This window comes from Cyclopterus lumpus, chromosome 5 (assembly GCF_009769545.1).
Source record: "Cyclopterus lumpus isolate fCycLum1 chromosome 5, fCycLum1.pri, whole genome shotgun sequence".
Lineage (NCBI taxonomy): Eukaryota > Metazoa > Chordata > Actinopteri > Perciformes > Cyclopteridae > Cyclopterus > Cyclopterus lumpus.
Window position 1 is genome coordinate 24,049,542 of NC_046970.1, and position 20,541 is coordinate 24,070,082.

The following is a 20,541-nucleotide window of genomic DNA, read 5'->3' on the forward strand; positions in this document are numbered from 1 at the left end:
GTGGTTTGATGAAATCTCAGGGGATGTTGTGTTTGCAAATACTGGAAGAAATGTCAATAAAAGAGGAGGCACACTCCTCTGACTAGTGTCAATAGTACAGGTAGTCCTATATAAGAGAACGAGTGGAGATATTATCTGACTTTTTTTGTTGTTATCAAATAACTGGTGGAAATGAATGTTCCGTTACCTTGAGAGAAATCAAAAGTACTTTAAGCACGGTTGTCTTATAACACTTACAGGAACAAGTTTACAAGTAATCAACCATGAGCCAAAGTACAGACAAGTCTGACTGTCTGTCTTAAAATAAATTGAATCTCTCACTGTGTTTTTCCACTGTTTCTTCAACTGGATTGGATCGCTAGTCCGGTCTCCGCTGAACGGCAGCTTCTCACCCTCAGGGGAGGAATCATTTATCTATGGCGCCTTCTGCCGTTCGCCGGAGTCCAGACATGCGCGTCCATCCCATCCTCGTCCCCAATTTGTGGTGGAAATGAATGTTCCGTTACCTTGTGATGAATCAAAAGTACTTTAAGCACGGTTGTCTTATAACACTTTATTACAGGAACAAGTTTACAAGTAATCAACCATGAGCTAAAGTACAGACACGTCTGAAACAGGAATCGCTGAGCCTTCAAGTAAGGTTGCCAGACATTACTGCCGTCGTTCAGTCCAACATCTCCATCTTTTATACGCTTACAGAAGCTCAGTAGACAAATAGCTGTGTTTGATCTACTGAAAAACAGAACGAGCACAAGGCCGTTTCTCTCTCTTTCTACCGTCCCGGGCCTCTATAATCGATCATGTTTGGCTTTTGTCCACTAAGATGAACCCAGGACATGTCGGTCATCATTGGTGTCCCGAAGCTGCCTTTAACCTGTCCTAGTTCTTCAGACACATGCAAACACATGCAAACATCAATGGTATATCAAAGAAGTTGCACAAGCTCCTGTCACAGGAGGACAAGAGTTAGGCGTTTTGCCCCGACAATAACATTTGGGCATAACCACTCTACAGATGTGAAAAACAAACATAAAAACGTGAAAAGCTTTGTTCATTAATTATTGCAGCAGATTATCTATGACTATTATAGTAGACCCAACAATTAGTAAAGAATGTATTTTTGTTTCAAAACGGCCTAAATCATAAAGTTGTTAGCGGAAGTATTTCAATAAAGTACATTGTTGACGGTTGCTCACACAGGCATACAGATTTAAGCTACCTAGATCGACTTATTCACTCCGTTGCTGAGTTACATTTCTCATCCGATTTCAATGGGTCCTGTTTATGTTTTCAGGGATTAAGATCTACATGTAGAATAAAAGTTTATCCTCAAGTTAATTAGAATCTATATAGTTGTGCGGTTATAGTCGCTGTTAAACTCGAGAGGTGTGCATGTTCAAGTTTACCTGGTGGAATTATTATTCCAGTGTTGTGCTTAGACTAAGAGTGCAATCTCCTCAAAGTAAAGTAACAGAGCACAGCAGTACTGAATATTGTAACTAAGTCTACAAAAAGGCCTACATTATCTATCCGTACACTTAATTATTGGCAAAAGAAAAAAACGCAGCTCCTCTATGACTGAACTCAAACTATGATCATACAACTGATTTACATCAACTGACCTGTCGTATCAACAACGGGTGTTCCCAAGAAAAGTGTCTCTGTCCGCTCAGCTTGGAGGCTTGTGTTTTATTTTATTTTGTTTAATTCTTTATTCAACAACTGCACATGTACACTTTTATAAAGTGGCAATAATAAATGGCAAAATACATTTAAATGCATTTAACCTGACTGACTGTCGCTGGCCACTGACTTGCCAATGCCACAAGGAGGATCTCAGCTTTGGGTGTTGTTGAACTTGTTTGACTGTTGCGTGCGTCCATTGAACTGTAAGTGCATTAAATTGATACGGTGTATGTACAGTGTTCTCCTCGTGTTGCTGAAACCATGAAGGCTGTAAGTTTAGTCAGGTACTATGTCTACAGGTTAGTGTTTGTTTTCAGTATGTATTCTTGGTGTCCTAACTGTGGGTTATATACCTAAATGTCTTGGGTGGTTAATTGCTGTTAACTGTTGGTTATTCTGTGATAGTGTAGGAGGTAGTTGTCAGCATTGTGGCCCTTTTGGTTTCACCTTGTGGTCGTGCAAAGCATAGCGTGTCCTTCCTTACAATGATGGCTTTCTTTTGTTTGTTATTTCAGAAATTACGCAGTGTCACTATCCGTGGCCTACCATGGATAGTGACACTGAAGAATACGTCCTCACATTCTCTGTTTGTGGGGTAAGACCTCTCATTGACCACCTATAGGGTTGCTCCGCCCCTTACCAACGCCTGGTCGTCCTTGGTCTCACATCGGCATGGACTTTGGTATGACCACCATACTTACCATTGTGGACCGGTTCTCCAAGGCTGTCATGTTATCACCTAGACAGTCGAGTAGTGTCCCTCTGTTTCCCTGTTTCCCTGTCCTTTTGTCTCTTGTGTGTTTTACCCTGTCAGTCTGGTAAAATGGACAAATAATGTCAATACAATTGGCATACCTTCAAACAAGGGTGACTTTATTTAAATTGCATTAGGACTCAACTTGACAGCATTTACATCTTACATTTTAAGTTATGGATATATATAAACGTGTATATATATATATATATATATATATATATATATATATATATATGTGTGTATATATATGTATATATGTGTATGTATTCAATTCAATTCAGTTTATTTTGTATAGCCCAATATCACAAATTACAAATTTGCCTCACAGGGCTTTACAATCTGTACACATACGACATCCTTGTCCCATAAGTATGTATATATATATATGTATATATACATATATATGTGTATATATATATACATGAGTATATATACATTCTAATGGAAGAAATACTGCACTTAGAATTGTTGCAGGTTTGAATATCATATCATACTATTTTCAATATATTCATGTTGTGTTTGGGCTTGCAAGAACCTTTTGGGGCCCCTATTTTGTGAAAATCCTAAAACAGCCAATGTTTGACCTGTGGAAGAAATAAGGAAGAAAAAAAAGAAAAGAAAAATATATATCTTAACCACTAGAAAAAAATAAACACGTTTTCCTGATTGGAGAAAACCAACTAGAGTATTTATCCCATCCCTTGTTTGAACTAAAATGGAAAACTTACTTGTGTGTGTAAAAGTGAGACATTATCAGTGTGAGAGAGGCCTTTCCTTTCATCCCGTCATCCTGGTTTGAACACTGCACATTACTCTACCCACTGGACCACAACATCAGAGTGGACACAGACCTACAAGATATGAACTAATGTTAATGTGATTTATGTTGATGGTGTATATAAATGGATTTCCCCAATTTTCAAAAAAAGTTTGTGTTTTTTGTTTTGTTTTTGGGGAAGGCAAACATTGGGATCTCAAAGTGTTAACAGTTAGATAAATACTGAACTCTGACATCAGGCAAAACAGGATAGAAGATCACCTGTTACAGGTTCTTTTGAACCAGCTGTTGATGGTCTCACATGTGTATTGTAATTAACTGATGTATAAAACAGCTGGCGATGGATCAGGAAGCAGTCAGTCACTTCAGAGTTGGTCTGTTATCACGTGTGCTTGGTGTTCAGTGCCAAGCTCTGATAGTGATTGGATTCCTCTAGTTCTTTTGTTTGGCTGCCCTCAGACTGCAAGATGTGGAGGTTTGGGAACATGTGAGTTCATTTACTTTCTTTTTTCAAAGACAGGTAGTTGCACACTTAATGTCTCTAAATGATGTGTTTTACTTGCAGTTTGTTATGGAACTTGATGGCTGCAGTAATCCTGTTGGGTCAAGCAAGGCCAAATATGAAGGTCAATTCACAGTCAAGTAAGCCTGAATTCAAACTTAGTTTACCATTGTTACAGGAAGTTTACTGCTCCTCACAAGCCGTTTCTTTTAACAGGCAGTGGCTTGCATTCAGACTGCGTGGGTAATCTAATGAGGCTGTCATTGGACAAGGCCCTAGCAGTGGGGAATGCGCTTGAGGTGGAGGCCATCAGTAAGTATACAATCTGCTAATGAGCATGGTTGGTTAACACTAGGAGTGGTGTCCTGTCATGCTTGTCTTTATTTTTCCACCAGATGGCACCCAGCACATTGTGTTGACACCCAACTTGGCTGCTCAGTGTGGATACAGCATGGAGTCTGACCCGTGGGGTAACACCAGAATCTACTCGTCTCTGCTGGGCTGCTACGTGGACAACCAAGTATGTTTCAGCTCATTTTATCCGATGACATTCCATTATAATTAGCCACTGAGAAAAACATGTGTTGCATCAATTAATTTATTTATTTTAGCCAATGAGTATTGTTCCTGACACATTTTATACAGTGGCCATCTCAAACAGCCATTGTTTGACCTTGACTCTCCTAATGCCAAATGCTTGTTTCATGCATTTAATTTGTAGGACGACCAAACCTTTAACGTTGGCTTAAGGCTCCGGATGTACGGCCCCAGTGGATCAGACGTGGTTACCCATGATGTGAAGCAGACTTGCAGCTACACTCGCTGGGCCTCTAGAGAGATTCTCTGCGACAGGAACTACATGGAAGTAGGTCACTAAACATTGATAGTTCAACCAACTTGTCTCTAACACACTAAGCCACCATTTCTTGTTTGTAGGTGTCTCACCACATTGCTACACCTGATGCTGGAGCTAAGGGACAGACTCAAGATGTTAAGGAGATCGACATCATTCCTGATGTATGTGTAAATGTTCCTGTTACAGTGGACTTGCTTTTCAACCTGCATCATGTCTTATATAATTCAACAGAGGACATTATTAATTCTCCCCTTACCTATAGGCCTCTGGGGCAGCACATGGTATCTGGAAGTTGACATTTTACACCCCAGAACCAGTGTCGATGGTGCTGAGGGAGGCTGAACAAGTCGGCTATGCTGCCATGGCGACCTCGACCCGTCTGGTTATGCGATCCCCCTACAATACAGCAGAGACTACTTCGGAAGAAGTAAGCAACACACCCATCAAGTGTTTTGCATTAAACTTGGCCTTAAAAGCATGACGATAAACCTGACATCTCTTAGGTGGATGGAGTCTCCATGGAAGTTTTCAGAGTGAGCGCCTACTACAAGGCACCGCATGGTCTGGGTGTGGAGAACTTGGCAGCTGCTTGTCCTACAGGCAAGTCTGGAGCAATCTGTGTGGACGTTGTTGCCGTTTGTCACACAGATGCGTCAACAGTTGGGTTATCATTAACAGGTGGCGTCCTCTTCATCAACAATGTAATCTCTTGGCACGTACCTCGCCGTATGACACCACTGGTAGATGGCAGCTTTGAAATCCGGGAAATGCACATGGGCATCAACGGAAGGAGGCTTGATAGGTCTCAGATGGCTGCACGAGGGTACACGCTGTCCGCCACAGATTTCCACATCATCATTGAGATCCCAGTCGGCTCACCTGATGGTCACTACAAGGTTGGGAAGTCCTCTAGCTTAGACATGACAGGCACTTTTGTTGCATAATTTATTAAAATGTCATAAATAATTGCAGAGCCATGCCCCAGATTACCAATACCACATCTCCTACATTGTGGAGCCCATGCTTGAGGTACTGTGGAGGACCACTGTTGCCCATGATGATACCAGATACAAGGTTTTGTTCCCCATTACCACCCCTCTTATTCCTCAAGCTCTCCACGTCCAAGAAAGTAAGTAATTATATGGTAGACTGAACTTCAGGCTAATGAAGAAAGGCTATTGACCTGTTTTCTATTCCTCAGATACTATCCCAGATGCCCGAGAGTTCAATGTGGTCTTGGGGCCTCTTCTCCCGGATGTGGTGCTGAGGAACATCACCTTCTTCACCACAGTGCTCACTGTTGAAGAGAGCAATGCCAGAGGTTTTACCGTCCAGGAGCACCACTACGCCAATGGAACCAAGAGCATCTCTGTTTTAGTGCCCTTTGATGCAGATATTGTCCTGAAAGATGCAAGTGAAATTATAGATGCTAAATGTTACTTGGTGCCAGCTTATCTGCTCTGTATTAAGTGTTTCAGTAACATGACTTTTTATATCTGCAGAATCCTGAACCCTTGGTTACAACCTACTTCCTCTCTCTGATCTTTGGGTTTATCATCCTTCCTGAAGAAACTCCTTTTGCCCTCCCAGTCGAGTTGCAGGCATCTCTGCAAGATGTTGGTAAGATATTTATCTTTTTATGGTATCTAGCTCATAATTGCTGGGACCCGAGTGGGGAGAGAAATGTAACCAATGTTGCCATGACATTTCCCAGGTACTTTTAAGGTAGACTTTTAAATATTAAAATGTTTGGTACCTTCAGGAGAGATGGGATATGGATGCAAACTGACCAAAGACCATGGGTGTCTTACTTTAAATATGAAATGACACCAACGCAACCTCACTGAGCCTCAGAGAAAGATGCTCAGTCCAATGGTCAACCTTGTGTCTGTTTTTTAGAGCTACCCACCATTACTGGCTCCTGTGACCAGAACCAGTTTTACATTAGTGTGAAATACGGGAGTCAAGGCAACAATTTCAAGGCAATGGTTGGACATCAACAGCTGACACCTGAAATGGCTGACTACCAGTTCCAAGAAAACAGCACACACTTCAGCCTCATTCTCCCGTACACTGCCAAGGACACGACCTTTGAGGTATGTTTCACTATAACATCTCACCATGAATCTTCTGCACTGGATAACTTCCCCTTTGTCTTACAGCTGATAACCTCAGATTCACTAAGAGCCCGCGTTGACTTCTTCCTGTTGCATACCAGTAACGACTGGGTGCTCGCTGATCTCTTCTTGTCCTGCAACTTCCCCTTAACAACAACCAGTAAGACTTAATGTTTAGAGTTGATGGGATTGTAGAACATTTTCTTCACTCTTACCACCTCTACCCTCCAGAGTGCTACCCCAATGGAACGATGACCGCTACGGCTGTGAAGGTGGATTCTGTGACCGATATCATCCCAAGTAGGCTGACCCTAAAGGACCAGTCTTGCAAACCGGCATTCAGTGGTGATCGCATTGCGTATTTCTTGTTCAATGTTGCGTCCTGTGGAACCACAAGAACCGTAAGTGTTAATTCACCTTAAATCTACGCATTATCTAGTTCAAAATTCTCATGCTTCTGGTCTTTATTTTGTATTAAGTTCTTTGACCACTACATGCTGTATGAAAATGAGATTGCCTTGCCTTACAACAAAGGAGCGTCACCAGTTGGTCCTCAGTACAGGTAGAGGGACTCTTCCAATCTTTTATCCTAATATACTTTCTAGAGGTCCACCCCAATGTATTTTCTTTTCTCCAAGACAAACCATTTCCTGCTACTATGTGGTCAATGAGACTCAGATTGTTGGCTTCGGTGCAAATCCAAGACTCTATGAACCCACCGCAGAGATCGGCTCAGGACAGCTGATGGTTCAAATGAGGCTAGCCCAGGGTAAAGTTGACTTGATTAAAACCTTGTTTTGCAAGACTGTACCCTGTCTGGGCAATGCCTCTTTCTAATGGGACTCTTCTCCTCCAGATTCATCGTACACGCTCTTCTACCAAGCAGAAGATTATCCAGTTGTAAAATATCTGAGGCAGTCTCTGTATTTTGAGGTGGAGCTGGTTGAATCTACTGACCCAAATTTGGAGCTCATCTTGGAGAGCTGTTGGGCTACACTTGATGAAGACCGGACATCTCTGCCTAGCTGGGATATCATTGTGGACAGGTAATGAGTAGCATAAAGCTAGGTGCAGTCTCACAACTTCAGGTATGACTTGTGACGATCCAAAAAGCATAATTGTATAGTTTAAAAAGAAGCATTCAAATGTGTATTTTACCCACTCCCCAGCTGTGAGAATCCTGATGACAGCTATGTGACAATTTTCCATCCTGTTGTGAGCGACGCCAGGGTTTTAGTCCCATCCCACATCAAACGCTTCTCTATGAAGATGTTCACCTTCACTAAAGATAAAGAGGTTCTGAAAGACGAGGTAAAATATGAGTTGTGTGTATTGGTCACATCGCATAGTAGCCCTGTGTAATAAACCCTTCTGTCCGTCTACAGATCTTTGTCCACTGTGATGCAGAGATTTGTGACTCTCACAGCCAAGCAGATGGTTCATGCAGAGGCCAGTGTGTGCAACCTGCGCACCAGATGAACTACAGACAACAGAGAAAGCGCGGTAAGGGACATCTGGAAAACATTTTGTCAACTAAAACTACATGCAGTTGGTGATCGCTGTTTTTTTTGTCTTTCTAGTGCAAAGAGGAACAGACTCCATCAACCAAAGGCAAATCTCATCTGGGCCTATTGTGTTAACCTCTGGTCAAACTTCTGAATAAACATTTCTTTAAAATTCTGAAATCATCTGTTCGTTCTCTTTGTAAAGCTTTGAAAAGTCCTTTTGGTCTTAACCCTGCATTACATTCAGGGCAGCTATTTGTGTGGCATATTAGACAGACATTTGATTTGTTTTGGTCAGGATAACCTTTTGGCAGAACACACAATTTCATATCACTGTCATTATTCTTTCTACGAATTTCCAACTTCCTGATTTCTATGAAAACATTAGTTTTAAAACAAGTTACATGAAATGGTTTATGACTCTAAATGTAGGGTGTTCAAACATGTTATGATTTTTCTTAAGCAATCATTCAGGGTAATTGACATCACATCAGAATTGCAAAACAAAAGACATTCCGCGAATAAACAGCACAGTGTATAAATACTCAATGCAGTTTAACAGAGAAATAACATCTTTACTCTGGCAATGATGGCTGTCTTTATTAAAAGTAGTCATTTCATTAATCAACTGAAAACATACAATATTTATTCATATTTAAGTACCTTTTTATTACTGGAATGTTTGCTTAACTGTCCAGACCAGGAAACTCTTCAGTTACACTGCACAGGCCCAATCCCAATGTCCCCTAAGCCATTGTTAAGTTCAACCGAAATTCTGAGCTTGCCGCGCTTTGAAAGACGTCCTGAGACCAGTAATTTAAAATATAAAGTATTTAATAAAAGAATAAGGATCATAAGCATATATTTCTGTCCCAGCCGGGCACGCTCACGTGTCGTTGGGTCCACAGGCTATAATTATATGATTCAAAATCTGTTAAAATAGTTAACTGTCTACCGCCTTCACGTGAGAGGACAAATGCCTTACAGAGTTTCGAAAGGTTAAGTACAATCCATACACTGAGCATAAAGCTTCTCCATTGGTTAGTATCAGGTATGCATGCATATACCTCAACTACACAGCATGATATTTGCCTTTCAGTACAAGGAGGCGGACTTCTCTAAGCAATAAAACACAATGCTACTTCCCTTATCTCTTCCCTTTCGGCCCTAAACAGTAAGATGGGGTCCTTCAAAATAAATGCCTCTCTTAGGGAGACCACTACTTTGACTACGCCTCCTTGGATCAATACATTCCATTCATACCAGTCATCTTTATAGTTATAACTATGAAACATAAAACAATCAGCATACAGTTACAATAATACTTATTCAGTGATTACACCTTTACAGTAACATACTTATGCAGTGACAGTGACTTTTCTCCCATGTTTCCCAAACACATTCCTTCAGAATATTCTTCATAATATCCCTTATTGATTATCATATCTTTCTTATGTATTAATTTAAAACATGGACTTTCCTATTTACATTTGCAAGTATATATAAAAAACCATTACAACTCTACAATTCCCTCCTTTTATACTATTCCATAGTATAATCATCTTTGTAATGGATTTTATTGTAAACATCATTGTAATACAGTCTTTATTATCCCCCATATTCCTGTGGAATAAAAACATCCTTATAATAATTGTCAGTGTGGTTCTAATCATCACACAGGTAAAAAATCTTAAAATCTCTGAGTGTTCTAATCTAATCTATTGTATCTGTCTAAGTCCCTACTTTATTCGTCCCTTGTGTACTTCGCAGACATGTGTAGTTGCCTTTGTAATATGTAAACGTCGGAGGATGTACTGAGGGCACCGCTGGAAACAGTAATCCCAGTGTGGTGCAATCTGCATCAATTACATTCTTAAACAGTCCCAGCATGCATTGGAAACCTTCAGCATCATTATAAAGGTTTACTGCAAATGGCACTGTCGCTAACTGGGGTCTAGCGTTAGCGCATACTAAACAATCTGGGCGCTGGAGGTCTTTGGCGGTGTATAAAAGCCAATTAAGCCAAGTGTTAGAGTCGCTAAACCCTGTTTCAGTTTCTATGGTTTGCCTTATGTTCGATATGTTCGGATACCTCACCATGGAATCTGGTGGAGCTCCGGTAGCGGTGGGTAATGGATCTGTTACCTGTATGAGGATTTTGTAATACCTCCCGAATCCAGAGTTGTCTATCCCCAAAGTGTAATAACCTGCCATTTCTACCTGTGGGTTTGAGATGGTTAATGTGACCTCATTACAATGATTTATCTTCTGTGGCCCATTCCAACTGGGCTTCGCCACGTTTGCGCATTGAGGTAGGCGGGTTGTTAGTGAGATAACTTTGTATTTTTCGTGTGCCCGATTTACATAACCATTTGGGTTAGTGTGTGCAAAAACATCAGCCCAACCACAATTACCGGTGCATAGATATTTATGGCTGCGTGCATTAGTCCGTACAACAGTATAGTGTAGTATTTTGGAAGCTGCTGGGCAGCCTCCTGCGAGGCAAACATCAAAAACTGCTGCACACAGCTGACCTGTGACACAACGGATTTTAATTTGGGATGTTTCCTTAAACTGACTGTGTAACTTATTATAGCTGGTGCTCCCACAACTACGTCTGAATCGCCTTAAAGAGTTTGGTGGTGTTTGCGCATCTCGAAAAACTCCATCTATGAAATGAGTTGGGTATGTTGTTTGGTTTGTTGGATCAGCTGCTGTGGAATTCTCCCAGTGGGAGGGAGGTTCTTTAAGAGCTTGCACCCCCCCCCCCCCCCCACCCCCATATTATAGGGAGCACAGATATCGACGTTAGGAATGCTAATCCTAAAAGTATTTTAGGTGAGCCGAAACCGCTCACGCCTTTTCCGCTTCCACCTTGTGGTTGATGCATCTTATTCGGTTTCTGCCACCTCAGTCAAATCTTTTGCTGTTTGGTTTGACGTGTCAGTTGGTGGATCTGAAGGTAAACAATGAGTTATGTGATGCCACTTGGTTTTTGTAAGGCCTCTTACCTGGAGGGCGTGTGAAGTCTTTGCAACGACTTCAAACGGCCCTGTCCACCTGGGCTCAATCCACTTTCGCTTATGAACTTTCAACCTCACCCAATCACCTGGCTCTACCGCTGGCACGTTCCCCTCGGTTGGCTCCTGGTGGTTCCTGGAAACCTGCTTGGAGAAAACTTTAATCTGGTCAGACAATTTCCCGAAATATTCTTCCTCTTCTACTTGGAATATATCTATCACTGGACTCTCTCCCAGCTCTCTTCCTGAGCTCGGCATCGGTCTTCCTGTCAAAAGTTCATGAGGGGAGAGAAATGTTCTCCCTCCTTTTGAGGATCTCATGGACATTAATGCCAAAGGAAGTGCATCTAGCCAGTTCAGCTTGGTGCCGTGGCATATCTTAGCTATCTTAGATTTAATCGTCCGATTAGCTCTCTCAACTATCCCCTGTGACTGTGGGTGATAGACTGCTCCATGTGCGTGTGTGATACCTAAATACCGTTCAACTTCTTGTAAGTGTTTGTTTGCAAAATGTGTGCCATTGTCAGACCTGATTCTCCTTGGAACACCATATCTCAGTATCAATTCTCCTTCCTCCCTCCTTTTCTGAAGCAAATCCAATTGATTCAGGAATCTGAAGGAAGGGATCGGTGTCGTCGGCATATACCAAGTAATCCAAGAGTAACACATAAACAATATACTATTAAAGAAAAAGTCAATATATCAACAATAAAACCCTGGGTACGTACCAACCAATCAACAACCAATCTTAACAATATTCAAATAATAAAAACGTATTTAAAAATTGGTTATCTATATAAAAAAATGTTTGACCGTAAATCGAGAACTGTATTTAAATCAAAAATGCATGCATGTCCCGATTCGAACTGTCATCAAATGAAAGACCAACCAATCCAAAACTACTCAACAAATCAAAACCATTCGTCCATCAATCCAAAACAGTAAACAATTCGTTGGGAATGTGCTTATCATCAATATGATTGCCGAAGTGTGTGACAGCTTTCAACACTGCTGGAGAATTCCCTGGCCAAAATTAGAGGCGCAATCAGACCCTCTCTGTTTCACCCCCCTAACCTTGGCACAAGGTGGCGCCAAAAAGCTCAACGCTTGAGAACCCTAATTTCCTGCTGGGGTCCTCTTCCCCCTCTCTCAGCGTCCCTTTAAAAAAACCTTCCCCCACACCTGGAGTAAGATTTATAGCTGTTTTATTACCCCCCTTTTATGGCCCTTTGTCCAAAAAACACTTTTCCCTCCAATTTTCTCAGAGAACACTTAACATATATACAACACATTATTACTCAGTAATATATTTACAACGCGTATCAGTAAAACCAGTATCTCTGCCCAGTATCTTCTGCCGCATCAACCGACTTCTTTTACTGTATCACTGTTTTTCTCCTACTTAAATTGTTCCGTAATTTAGTTTTCTGGCCCGTGGTAATGAATCCGCATACTCAGGTGTCGTCTAGATACAGATTCCTAAGCGTGAAATACATGCTAAGTTAGTTCTTCTCCTCAAGCTTAGTACATCAGGCGTCGGCAATCCTAGATTTTATAATCTGGTTTTCTAGCTGTAAAATGCATGCTAAGTTAGTTATTCTCCTCCGCGTAGCATTCCAGCGTCGTTTCAATACCCATATTCAGAATTTATTGTGCTCTCGAACAGAACTTAGAGAATCAAAACATATGGGGCACAATAAACGACCGCCGCCAATCTACGAACTCCCCGTCTTTCTTCTCACAGTGGACCTATCTCCTTAGAACCCACTGGCTATCGCCGAGACTTTAGTTCTGTTCAAATTATAACGCACCGTGTATAGAAAAAACAGGATTTTTTTCAATTTTTTTTTTTTTCTCACCTTACTCAACAGACAAAAACAGCATATTCAACATATTGTAGTGTCACGGGCTGTCGCTAGGACAGGCTAGCCTGGGGCGGTGCAACGAGAGAGATGAACACAGGCACGTCCAAGGGTATTTAACAAAAAGTCCAGGTTTATTTCCCATCCCACCAGCAAGGTAACATCCAAAAACAACAAAGTATCAAAAAATAGGTCCAGTTAGATAACACAAAACATCCCGGAGGAGAAAGTGGTTAATTAACCAAACAAAAACTCAATCCTGGTGAATCCAGGCTACGAGGTCCTCTCCCTTGTCCTCTTCCAGGTGCTCGTGGGTTCACCTTCCGCTCTCCTTTCTCCTTCCCAGGTGCTCTCCCTTAAGTCTCCCAGCCCTGCCTCAATCAGGTGCCTTAAGCAGCTGCAGCTGGGTGAGCGGTGAGGCAGGCTGGGAGATGTAGTTTTTGCACTGGTGGCCACTCTGTAGCGCCTCTCCACTACCTGTCTCCTTGTGATGCCACATATCCCTCTCCCCGGGCCTGACGTCCTCGGCAGGGTGAATGAGCACCAGAAGGCATCACGGCGGGACAGGGCATCTGCGTTGCCATGGCGTCGCCCTGGCCTGTGAATGACAGAGAAGTTAAACGGCTGGAGGCTTAAAAACCACCTAGTTACCCTGCTGTTTGTTTCCTTATTTTTTGCCATCCATTGCAAAGGTGAATGATCTGTTACCAGAGTGAACCTCCTTCCAAGCAGGTAATATTTAAGGGTTTCCAGGGCCCATTTCAACGCTAGGCACTCTTTCTCCACTGTGGCATAGTTCTTCTCCCTTGGCAGCAACTTCCGGCTCAAGTACAGAACGGGGTGTTCCTCACCTTCCTTCATCTGGGCTAAGACAGCACCCAGGCCCATCTCAGAAGCATCTGCCTGGACCACGAACTCCTTGCTAAAGTCGGGGGCCATCAGGACTGGTTTCGAACACAAGGCCCTCTTCAGGTCGTTAAAGGCCTCTTCTGCGGCCGGGCACCATGTCACCATACGGGAATGTTTCTTGGTCGTCAGTTCGGTGAGAGGGGCCGCTATCAGAGAAATCCGGGATAAAACGTCTGTAATAATTGGCCAGGCCCAAGAAGGATCTCACCTGTTTTTTGGTCAACGGCTTTGGCCAGTCTTGGATGGCAGCGAGTTTCGCATCCTGGGGTTTCACAAGGCCCCGCCCGATGGTGTACCCCAAGTAGTTGGTCTCCCCAAACGCCAGCCTACACTTTTTGGGGTTGGCGGTCAAGCCTGCCTGTCGGAGGGAGTCGAGGACCTTCTGAACCCGTGGTAGGTGGCTATTCCAGTCTGGGCTCTGAATTACCACATCATCCAGATAGGCCGCTGCATATTCTCGATGGGGTTTCAGTACTTGGTCCATCAGGCGCTGGAAGGTGGCGGGGGCTCCAAACAGGCCAAAAGGCATCATCCGGTACTGCCAGAGGCCTCCCGGGGTGGCAAAGGCTGTCTTCTCCTTCGACCCTGGAGACAATGGAACCTGCCAATAACCTTTGGTGAGATCCAGGGTGGTTAGGAAACGTGCCTGGCCCAGGCTTTCAATTAGCTCATCGACACGAGGCATGGGATATGCATCAAATTCAGAAATGTCATTTACTTTTCTGAAATCATTACAGAACCGGGCTGTTCCGTCCGGTTTGTCACCCAGGACGATGGGGCTTGACCAGGCACTCTTGGATTCCTCAATCACGTTCAACGCCAGCATCTTCCTTACCTCCTCGTTAATCAGCTTCTTGCGGGCCTCCGGCACCCGATATGGCTTTTGGTTCACCGTTTTTCCCGGCTAGGTGCGTACTTCATGTTCCACCAGGTGGGTGTAGCCTGGGAGGGATGAAAATACCTCCTGATTTCCTTCTACCAGCTCCTTTGCCTGCTGCCGCTGGTGCGGAGAGAGGTCCGGGCCTAACTGCACCTCGTCCCGGGCGGGTTCTCTCGACTCTCTGGGGGGAAGGCCATTGAACAACACCTCTCGCTCATGCCATTTCTTTAGGAGGTTAATATGGTAGATTTGCTTACCTTTCCTCTTCCCTGTTTGTCGTACTTTGTAATTGACTTCCCCAACCTTTTCAATTACTTCAAAGGGCCCCTGCCAAGTAGCCAAGAACTTACATTCCACAGTGGGGACAAGAACTAGGACTCTGTCTCCTGGGTTGAATTCCCTGGGTTGTGCTGCTCGGTTTGATCCCTCTGAGCCTTCTCCATGTGTTCCTTCACAATGGGGAACACAGCTGCCATCTGGTCCCGCATCGCCCCCACGTGTTCAATCATGGTACGATGGGGACAGGGTTGCTCCTCCCACGTCTCCTTGGCGATGTCCAGAAGGCCCCTGGGTTTGTGAGAATACAACAGGTCAAAGGGTGAGAAGCCAGTGGAAGCCTGAGGCACCTCTCTTACCGCAAACAGAAGGTAGGGTAACAGCTGGTCCCAGTTTCTTCCGTCTTTGTCAATGGCCTTCCTCAGCATGGCTTTGAGGGTCTTGTTGAACCTCTCCACTAGCCCATCTGTCTGGGGGTGGTAGACCGAGGTTCTCACCTGTTTCACGTGTAACAGCGCACACAACTCCTTGGTGACCCTCGACATAAAGGGGGTCCCCTGGTCGGTAAGAATCTCCTTTGGAATCCCCACGCGGCTGCTGAAGAGGAACAGTTCTTTTGCTATTTGTTTAGCATTGGCCTTTCTTAAAGGGACGGCTTCCGGATAACGGGTGGCGTAGTCCACTATGACCAAGATGTACTGGTGCCCTCGGACACTTTTGGGCAGGGGACCCACAATATCCATGCCTACTCGTTCAAAGGGGGTTTCTATAATAGGCAAAGGGATAAGGGGGTTCCGGTACGTCGGTTTCGGAGCGGTGACCTGACAATCTGGGCAGCTGCGGCAGTAGTTCTCTATCTCCTTGTGGACTCCGGGCCAAAAAAACCTCTGTAACACCCTCTCTTTAGTCTTCTCTACGCCCAAGTGCGCTCCCAGCAAGTGAGTGTGGGCCAACTGCAGAACTGTGGAGCGGTGAGGCCGGGGCACAAGTAGTTGCTCAACGATTTGGTCCTTACTTCTTGTTACCTGATACAAGAGGCCATTTTTCACTGAAAAATGAGGGTAGGAAGGGGTCAACCGGGTTCCCACCAACGTTCCCTCTAGGACCTGGACGTTTCTTAAGGCATTACCCAGAGTCAGGTCCTGCAACTGTGCGGTTCCATACTGACCTTTAAGGGGCAGTGTTTCTCGAGGGCCATCAGTGTCCTCCTCACTTGGCCCAGGTTGGGGCTCAGCGTCATCAGACTCAGCTCCACTAGAAGCTTCTGCCAAGGCTTGGACTGACACTAGAGGGGACAAGCATGGTTTGGCAACGTTAACCCAGGTTTTACTCAATTGTGGATGGTTCGACTTACGTTTGCGGGGCTCCCGACTAAGCTTCTTTAGGGCTTCCCTCCACAGCATCCGGAAAGCTGGGAAGTCACGCCCGATCAGGACTGGGACCGGGAGGTCCCGGATTACTCCCACCTCGACATTAAACGTGCCCTTAGTTGTGGTCAGTTTCACTACGGTGGTTGGATACTCTCGGGTATCTCCGTGGACACAAACCACCGGGACGGGATCGCCTTGAGCCGGGGACGTTGCCTCCAAAACTGCCTCCTGGACTAGGGTCCGAGCACTTCCTGAATCGAGCAAGGCTTCTAGGTCCCGTCGATTCACCTTTACGGGGCACGTTGGTCGCCGGTCCCTACTTTCGCCCAGGAGGGCAGCAAAGTGGACATGGGGGCCGCTGGCGGATTCCGCTGTGGGCATGGGCTCGTCTAGCCTTTCACACTGCCAGGAGATGTGGCCGAATTTGCCACAGCGATAGCACTGGCGGGGCTCTGGGTTCCGGAACGCTCGTGGCTGTCCAGGTGAACTACCGCCTCTGCTGGGTGGGTCCGAGTGAGGGTTGGCCAGGGCCGGACCTCTTTGGCGACGCACACTTGGCCGGGCCGGGACAGAAGCCACCGGCGCTTCACAGGGTGATTGGAGCATGTCCGAGGCCGCCTGGAACTGTTCTACGGCTTCTACCAACCCTGTGGCCGTTGTTAACTTTTGGTGGCCAATTTTTTTTTTTGCCTCGTACGGTAGACCCCGTAGATACTTGTCCATAACCAGGGTTTCTAGCATGTCCGCCGGGCTGTGTTTGTCCGGTTCCAACCACCTTTTCGCCACTCGTATCAACTCGTGCATTTGGGACCGGGGCGTCTCTCCGCTTAGGAAAGTCCAGTTATGAAACCGTTGGGCCATGCTAAATTTGGTGAGCCCCTGGCGACTCAAAATCTCCCCCTTTAACTGGTCGTAGTCGTGGGCAATATCAGCCTCTACATCTCGAAATGCTTTAAGGGCCTCACCGGATAGGAAAGGCGCCAGAAGTCCAACCCACTGTCTCTTTGGCCACCCTTCTCGAGTCGCCGTAGCTTCAAAGGCATGAAGGTAAGCTTCCACATCGTCAGTCACGCCAAGTTTAGGGATGTAATCAGCAGCCCTGGGCTTCGACTCTGGCCTCTGCCTGAGCTCCTGCTCCTTCAGTTCATTAGCCCTGATTTGCTGTGCCAACAGGGCACCGCTGATTTCCTGCTGCGCCCTCTGGCTCTCCAACAGCATCTGCGGCTCCATTTTGGATTGGTGGCCTGGGGTTTGAAGTTCTGAAAAAAGTTGGGACAAGTCGTCAATATCTCCTCTCTCAATCATCCGCACTTTGGCCCCAGTGCCCGCATTCTCCACCACCTGTAGTGTCACGGGCTGTCACTAGGACAGGCTAGCCTGGGGCGGTGCAACGAGAGAGATGAACACAGGCACGTCCAAGGGTATTTAACAAAAAGTCCAGGTTTATTTCCCATCCCACCAGCAAGGTAACATCCAAAAACAACAAAGTATCAAAAAAAAGGTCCAGTTAGATAACACAAAACATCCCGGAGGAGAAAGTGGTTAATTAACCAAACAAAAACTCAATCCTGGTGAATCCAGGCTACGAGGTCCTCTCCCTTGTCCTCTTCCAGGTGCTCGTGGGTTCACCTTCCGCTCTCCTTTCTCCTTCCCAGGTGCTCTCCCTTAAGTCTCCCAGCCCTGCCTCAATCAGGTGCCTTAAGCAGCTGCAGCTGGGTGAGCGGTGAGGCAGGCTGGGAGATGTAGTTTTTGCACTGGTGGCCACACTGTAGCGCCCCTCCACTACCTGTCCCCTTGTGATGCCACAATATATTCTCATGCATCATCATTCATTCAATCAGATATATATCCTGATGACCCCTTCATTCAGTTTAGCCTTAAGTCTATACAGTGTTCTACACTAAAAAATGTAAACCTCTTTACGACCAGCTGCTCCTCTTCACATCTAAATGTTCCTAAATAAACTAAAACAGTTTTCGGAATAAATCAACAGGCACTGTCTTACCTTTGTCAATAGCCGGCTTTATGTGAAGAAGAGTCAGCGAGGCGGAACAAGGGCCACTAGAAACTGTGGTCTGTTGCAAATAATCTAGTCACTGGTCATCTTCCAGCACAAAGGCCCGCTCAGGAATCTCAGCCTGTTCGGGCGCCAATTGTTAAGTTCAACCGAAATTCTGAGCTTCCCGCGCTTTGAAAGACGTCCTGAGACCAGTAATTTAAAATATAAAGTATTTAATAAAAGAATAAGGATCATAAGCATATATTTCTGTCCCAGCCGGGCGCGCTCACGTGTCGTTGGGTCCACAGGCTATAATAACGATTTATATGAATCAAAATCTGTTAAAATAGTTAACTGTCTACGGCCTTCACGTGAGAGGACAAATGCCTTACAGAGTTTCGAAAGGTTAAGTACAATCCATACACTGAGCATAAAGCTTCTCCATTGGTTAGTATCAGGTATGCATGCATATACCTCAACTACACAGCATGATATCTGCCTTTCAGTACAAGGAGGCGGACTTCTCTAAGCAATAAAACACAATGCTACTTCCCTTATCTCTTCCCTTTCGGCCCTAAACAGTAAGATGGGCTCCTTCAAAATAAATGCCTCTCTTCCAGTCTCTTAGGGAGACCACTACTTTGACTACGCCTCCTTGGATCAATACATTCCATTCATACCTGAGACATCTTTATAGTTATGATAACTATAAAACATAAAACAATCAGCATACAGTTACAATAATACTTATTCAGTGATTACACCTTTACAGTAACATACTTATACAGTGACAGTGACTTTTCTCACATGTTTCCCAAACACATTCCTTCAGAATATTCTTCATAATATCCCTTATTGATTATCATATCTTTCTTATGTATTAATTTAAAACATGGACTTTCCTATTTACATGTGCAAGTATATATAAAAAACCATTACAACTCTACACCATCAAACACTGAACCCTCAGGGACTTACAGACGTCACCTGGTAAATGGTTGCTTTGAAATGGTGTAAATATGAATGTTACAGCACTTTGATGCAACATATCACGTTACCATGACTACTTCAAAGAATATAGTGTACAATTGTGGGCCCACTCTTAATCCAGATGTATTGGCTAACTACAGACAAATCTCTAACCTTCCCTTCCTCTCTAAGATCCTTGAGAAAGTAGTCGCAAATCAGTTGTGCGACTTCCTACATCAGAATAGTTTATTTGAGGAGTTTCAGTCAGGATTTAGAAAACACCACAGCACAGAGACCGCACTGGTGAAAATTACAAATGACCTAATTGCATCAGATAAAGGACTCATCTCCGTACTGGTATTATTAGACCATAGTGCTGCGTTCGACACCATTGATCATGACATCCTATTACAGATCAGTCGATCGGCATTTCAGGTACCGCACTAAGTTGGTTTAAATCCTATTTATCAGATCGATCTCAATTTGTATTTGTAAACGATGAAGCCTCAATGACCACCAACGTTAATCACGGAGTTCCACAAGGTTCTGTGCTTGGACCAATTTTATTTACCTTATATAAGCTTTGGGCAATATTATCAGGAAACACTGCATAAACTTGGGTGTTCCCAAGAAAAGTGTCTCCGTCCGCTCAGCTTGGAGGCTTGTGTTTTATTTTATTTTGTTTAATTCTTTATTCAACAACTGCATATGTACAATTTTATAAAGTTACAAGCTCTACCCACTGGACCACAACATCAGAGTGGACACAGACCTACAAGATATGAACTAATGTTAATGTGATTTATGTTGATGGTGTATATAAATGGATTTCCCCAAATTTCAAAAAAAGTTTGTGTTTTTTGTTTTGTTTTTGGGGAAGGCAAACATTGGGATCTCAAAGTGTTCAAAAATAAATAAATACTGAACTCTGACATCAGGCAAAACAGGATGGAAGATCAACTGTTACAGGTCCTTTTGAACCAGCTGGTGATGGTCTCACATGTGTATTGTAATTAACTGATGTATAAAACAGCTGGCGATGGATCAGCAAGCAG

At 44.2% G+C, this 20,541-nt stretch overlaps 1 protein-coding gene across 1 annotated transcript; it reads left to right on the forward strand.

Annotated features, from left to right (window-relative positions):
• The first annotated feature begins 3,590 nt into the window (after window positions 1-3,590).
• Window positions 3,591-8,381, forward strand: LOC117730887. Its single transcript, XM_034532940.1, has 21 exons — window positions 3,591-3,708; window positions 3,787-3,863; window positions 3,940-4,035; window positions 4,119-4,243; window positions 4,445-4,588; window positions 4,660-4,740; window positions 4,842-5,006; window positions 5,083-5,179; window positions 5,258-5,475; window positions 5,552-5,708; window positions 5,781-5,989; window positions 6,082-6,199; window positions 6,479-6,675; window positions 6,742-6,856; window positions 6,928-7,097; window positions 7,176-7,258; window positions 7,335-7,465; window positions 7,553-7,742; window positions 7,866-8,007; window positions 8,082-8,199; window positions 8,277-8,381. The coding sequence occupies exons 1-21, from the start codon at window positions 3,689-3,691 to the stop codon at window positions 8,357-8,359; spliced, it is 2,736 nt and encodes a 911-aa protein (XP_034388831.1). The 5' UTR covers window positions 3,591-3,688; the 3' UTR covers window positions 8,360-8,381.
• The last annotated feature ends 12,160 nt before the right edge of the window (window positions 8,382-20,541 follow it).

Excerpts from the sequence above, each read along its gene's own strand:
- LOC117730887 (XM_034532940.1), top strand. The coding sequence starts at position 3,689 with ATGTGGAGGTTTGGGAACAT. Across the intron at positions 5,990-6,081 it reads CAGATATTGTCCTGAAAGAT|AATCCTGAACCCTTGGTTAC; the intron begins GCAAGTGAAATT and ends TTATATCTGCAG. Across the intron at positions 6,676-6,741 it reads CCAAGGACACGACCTTTGAG|CTGATAACCTCAGATTCACT; the intron begins GTATGTTTCACT and ends TTTGTCTTACAG.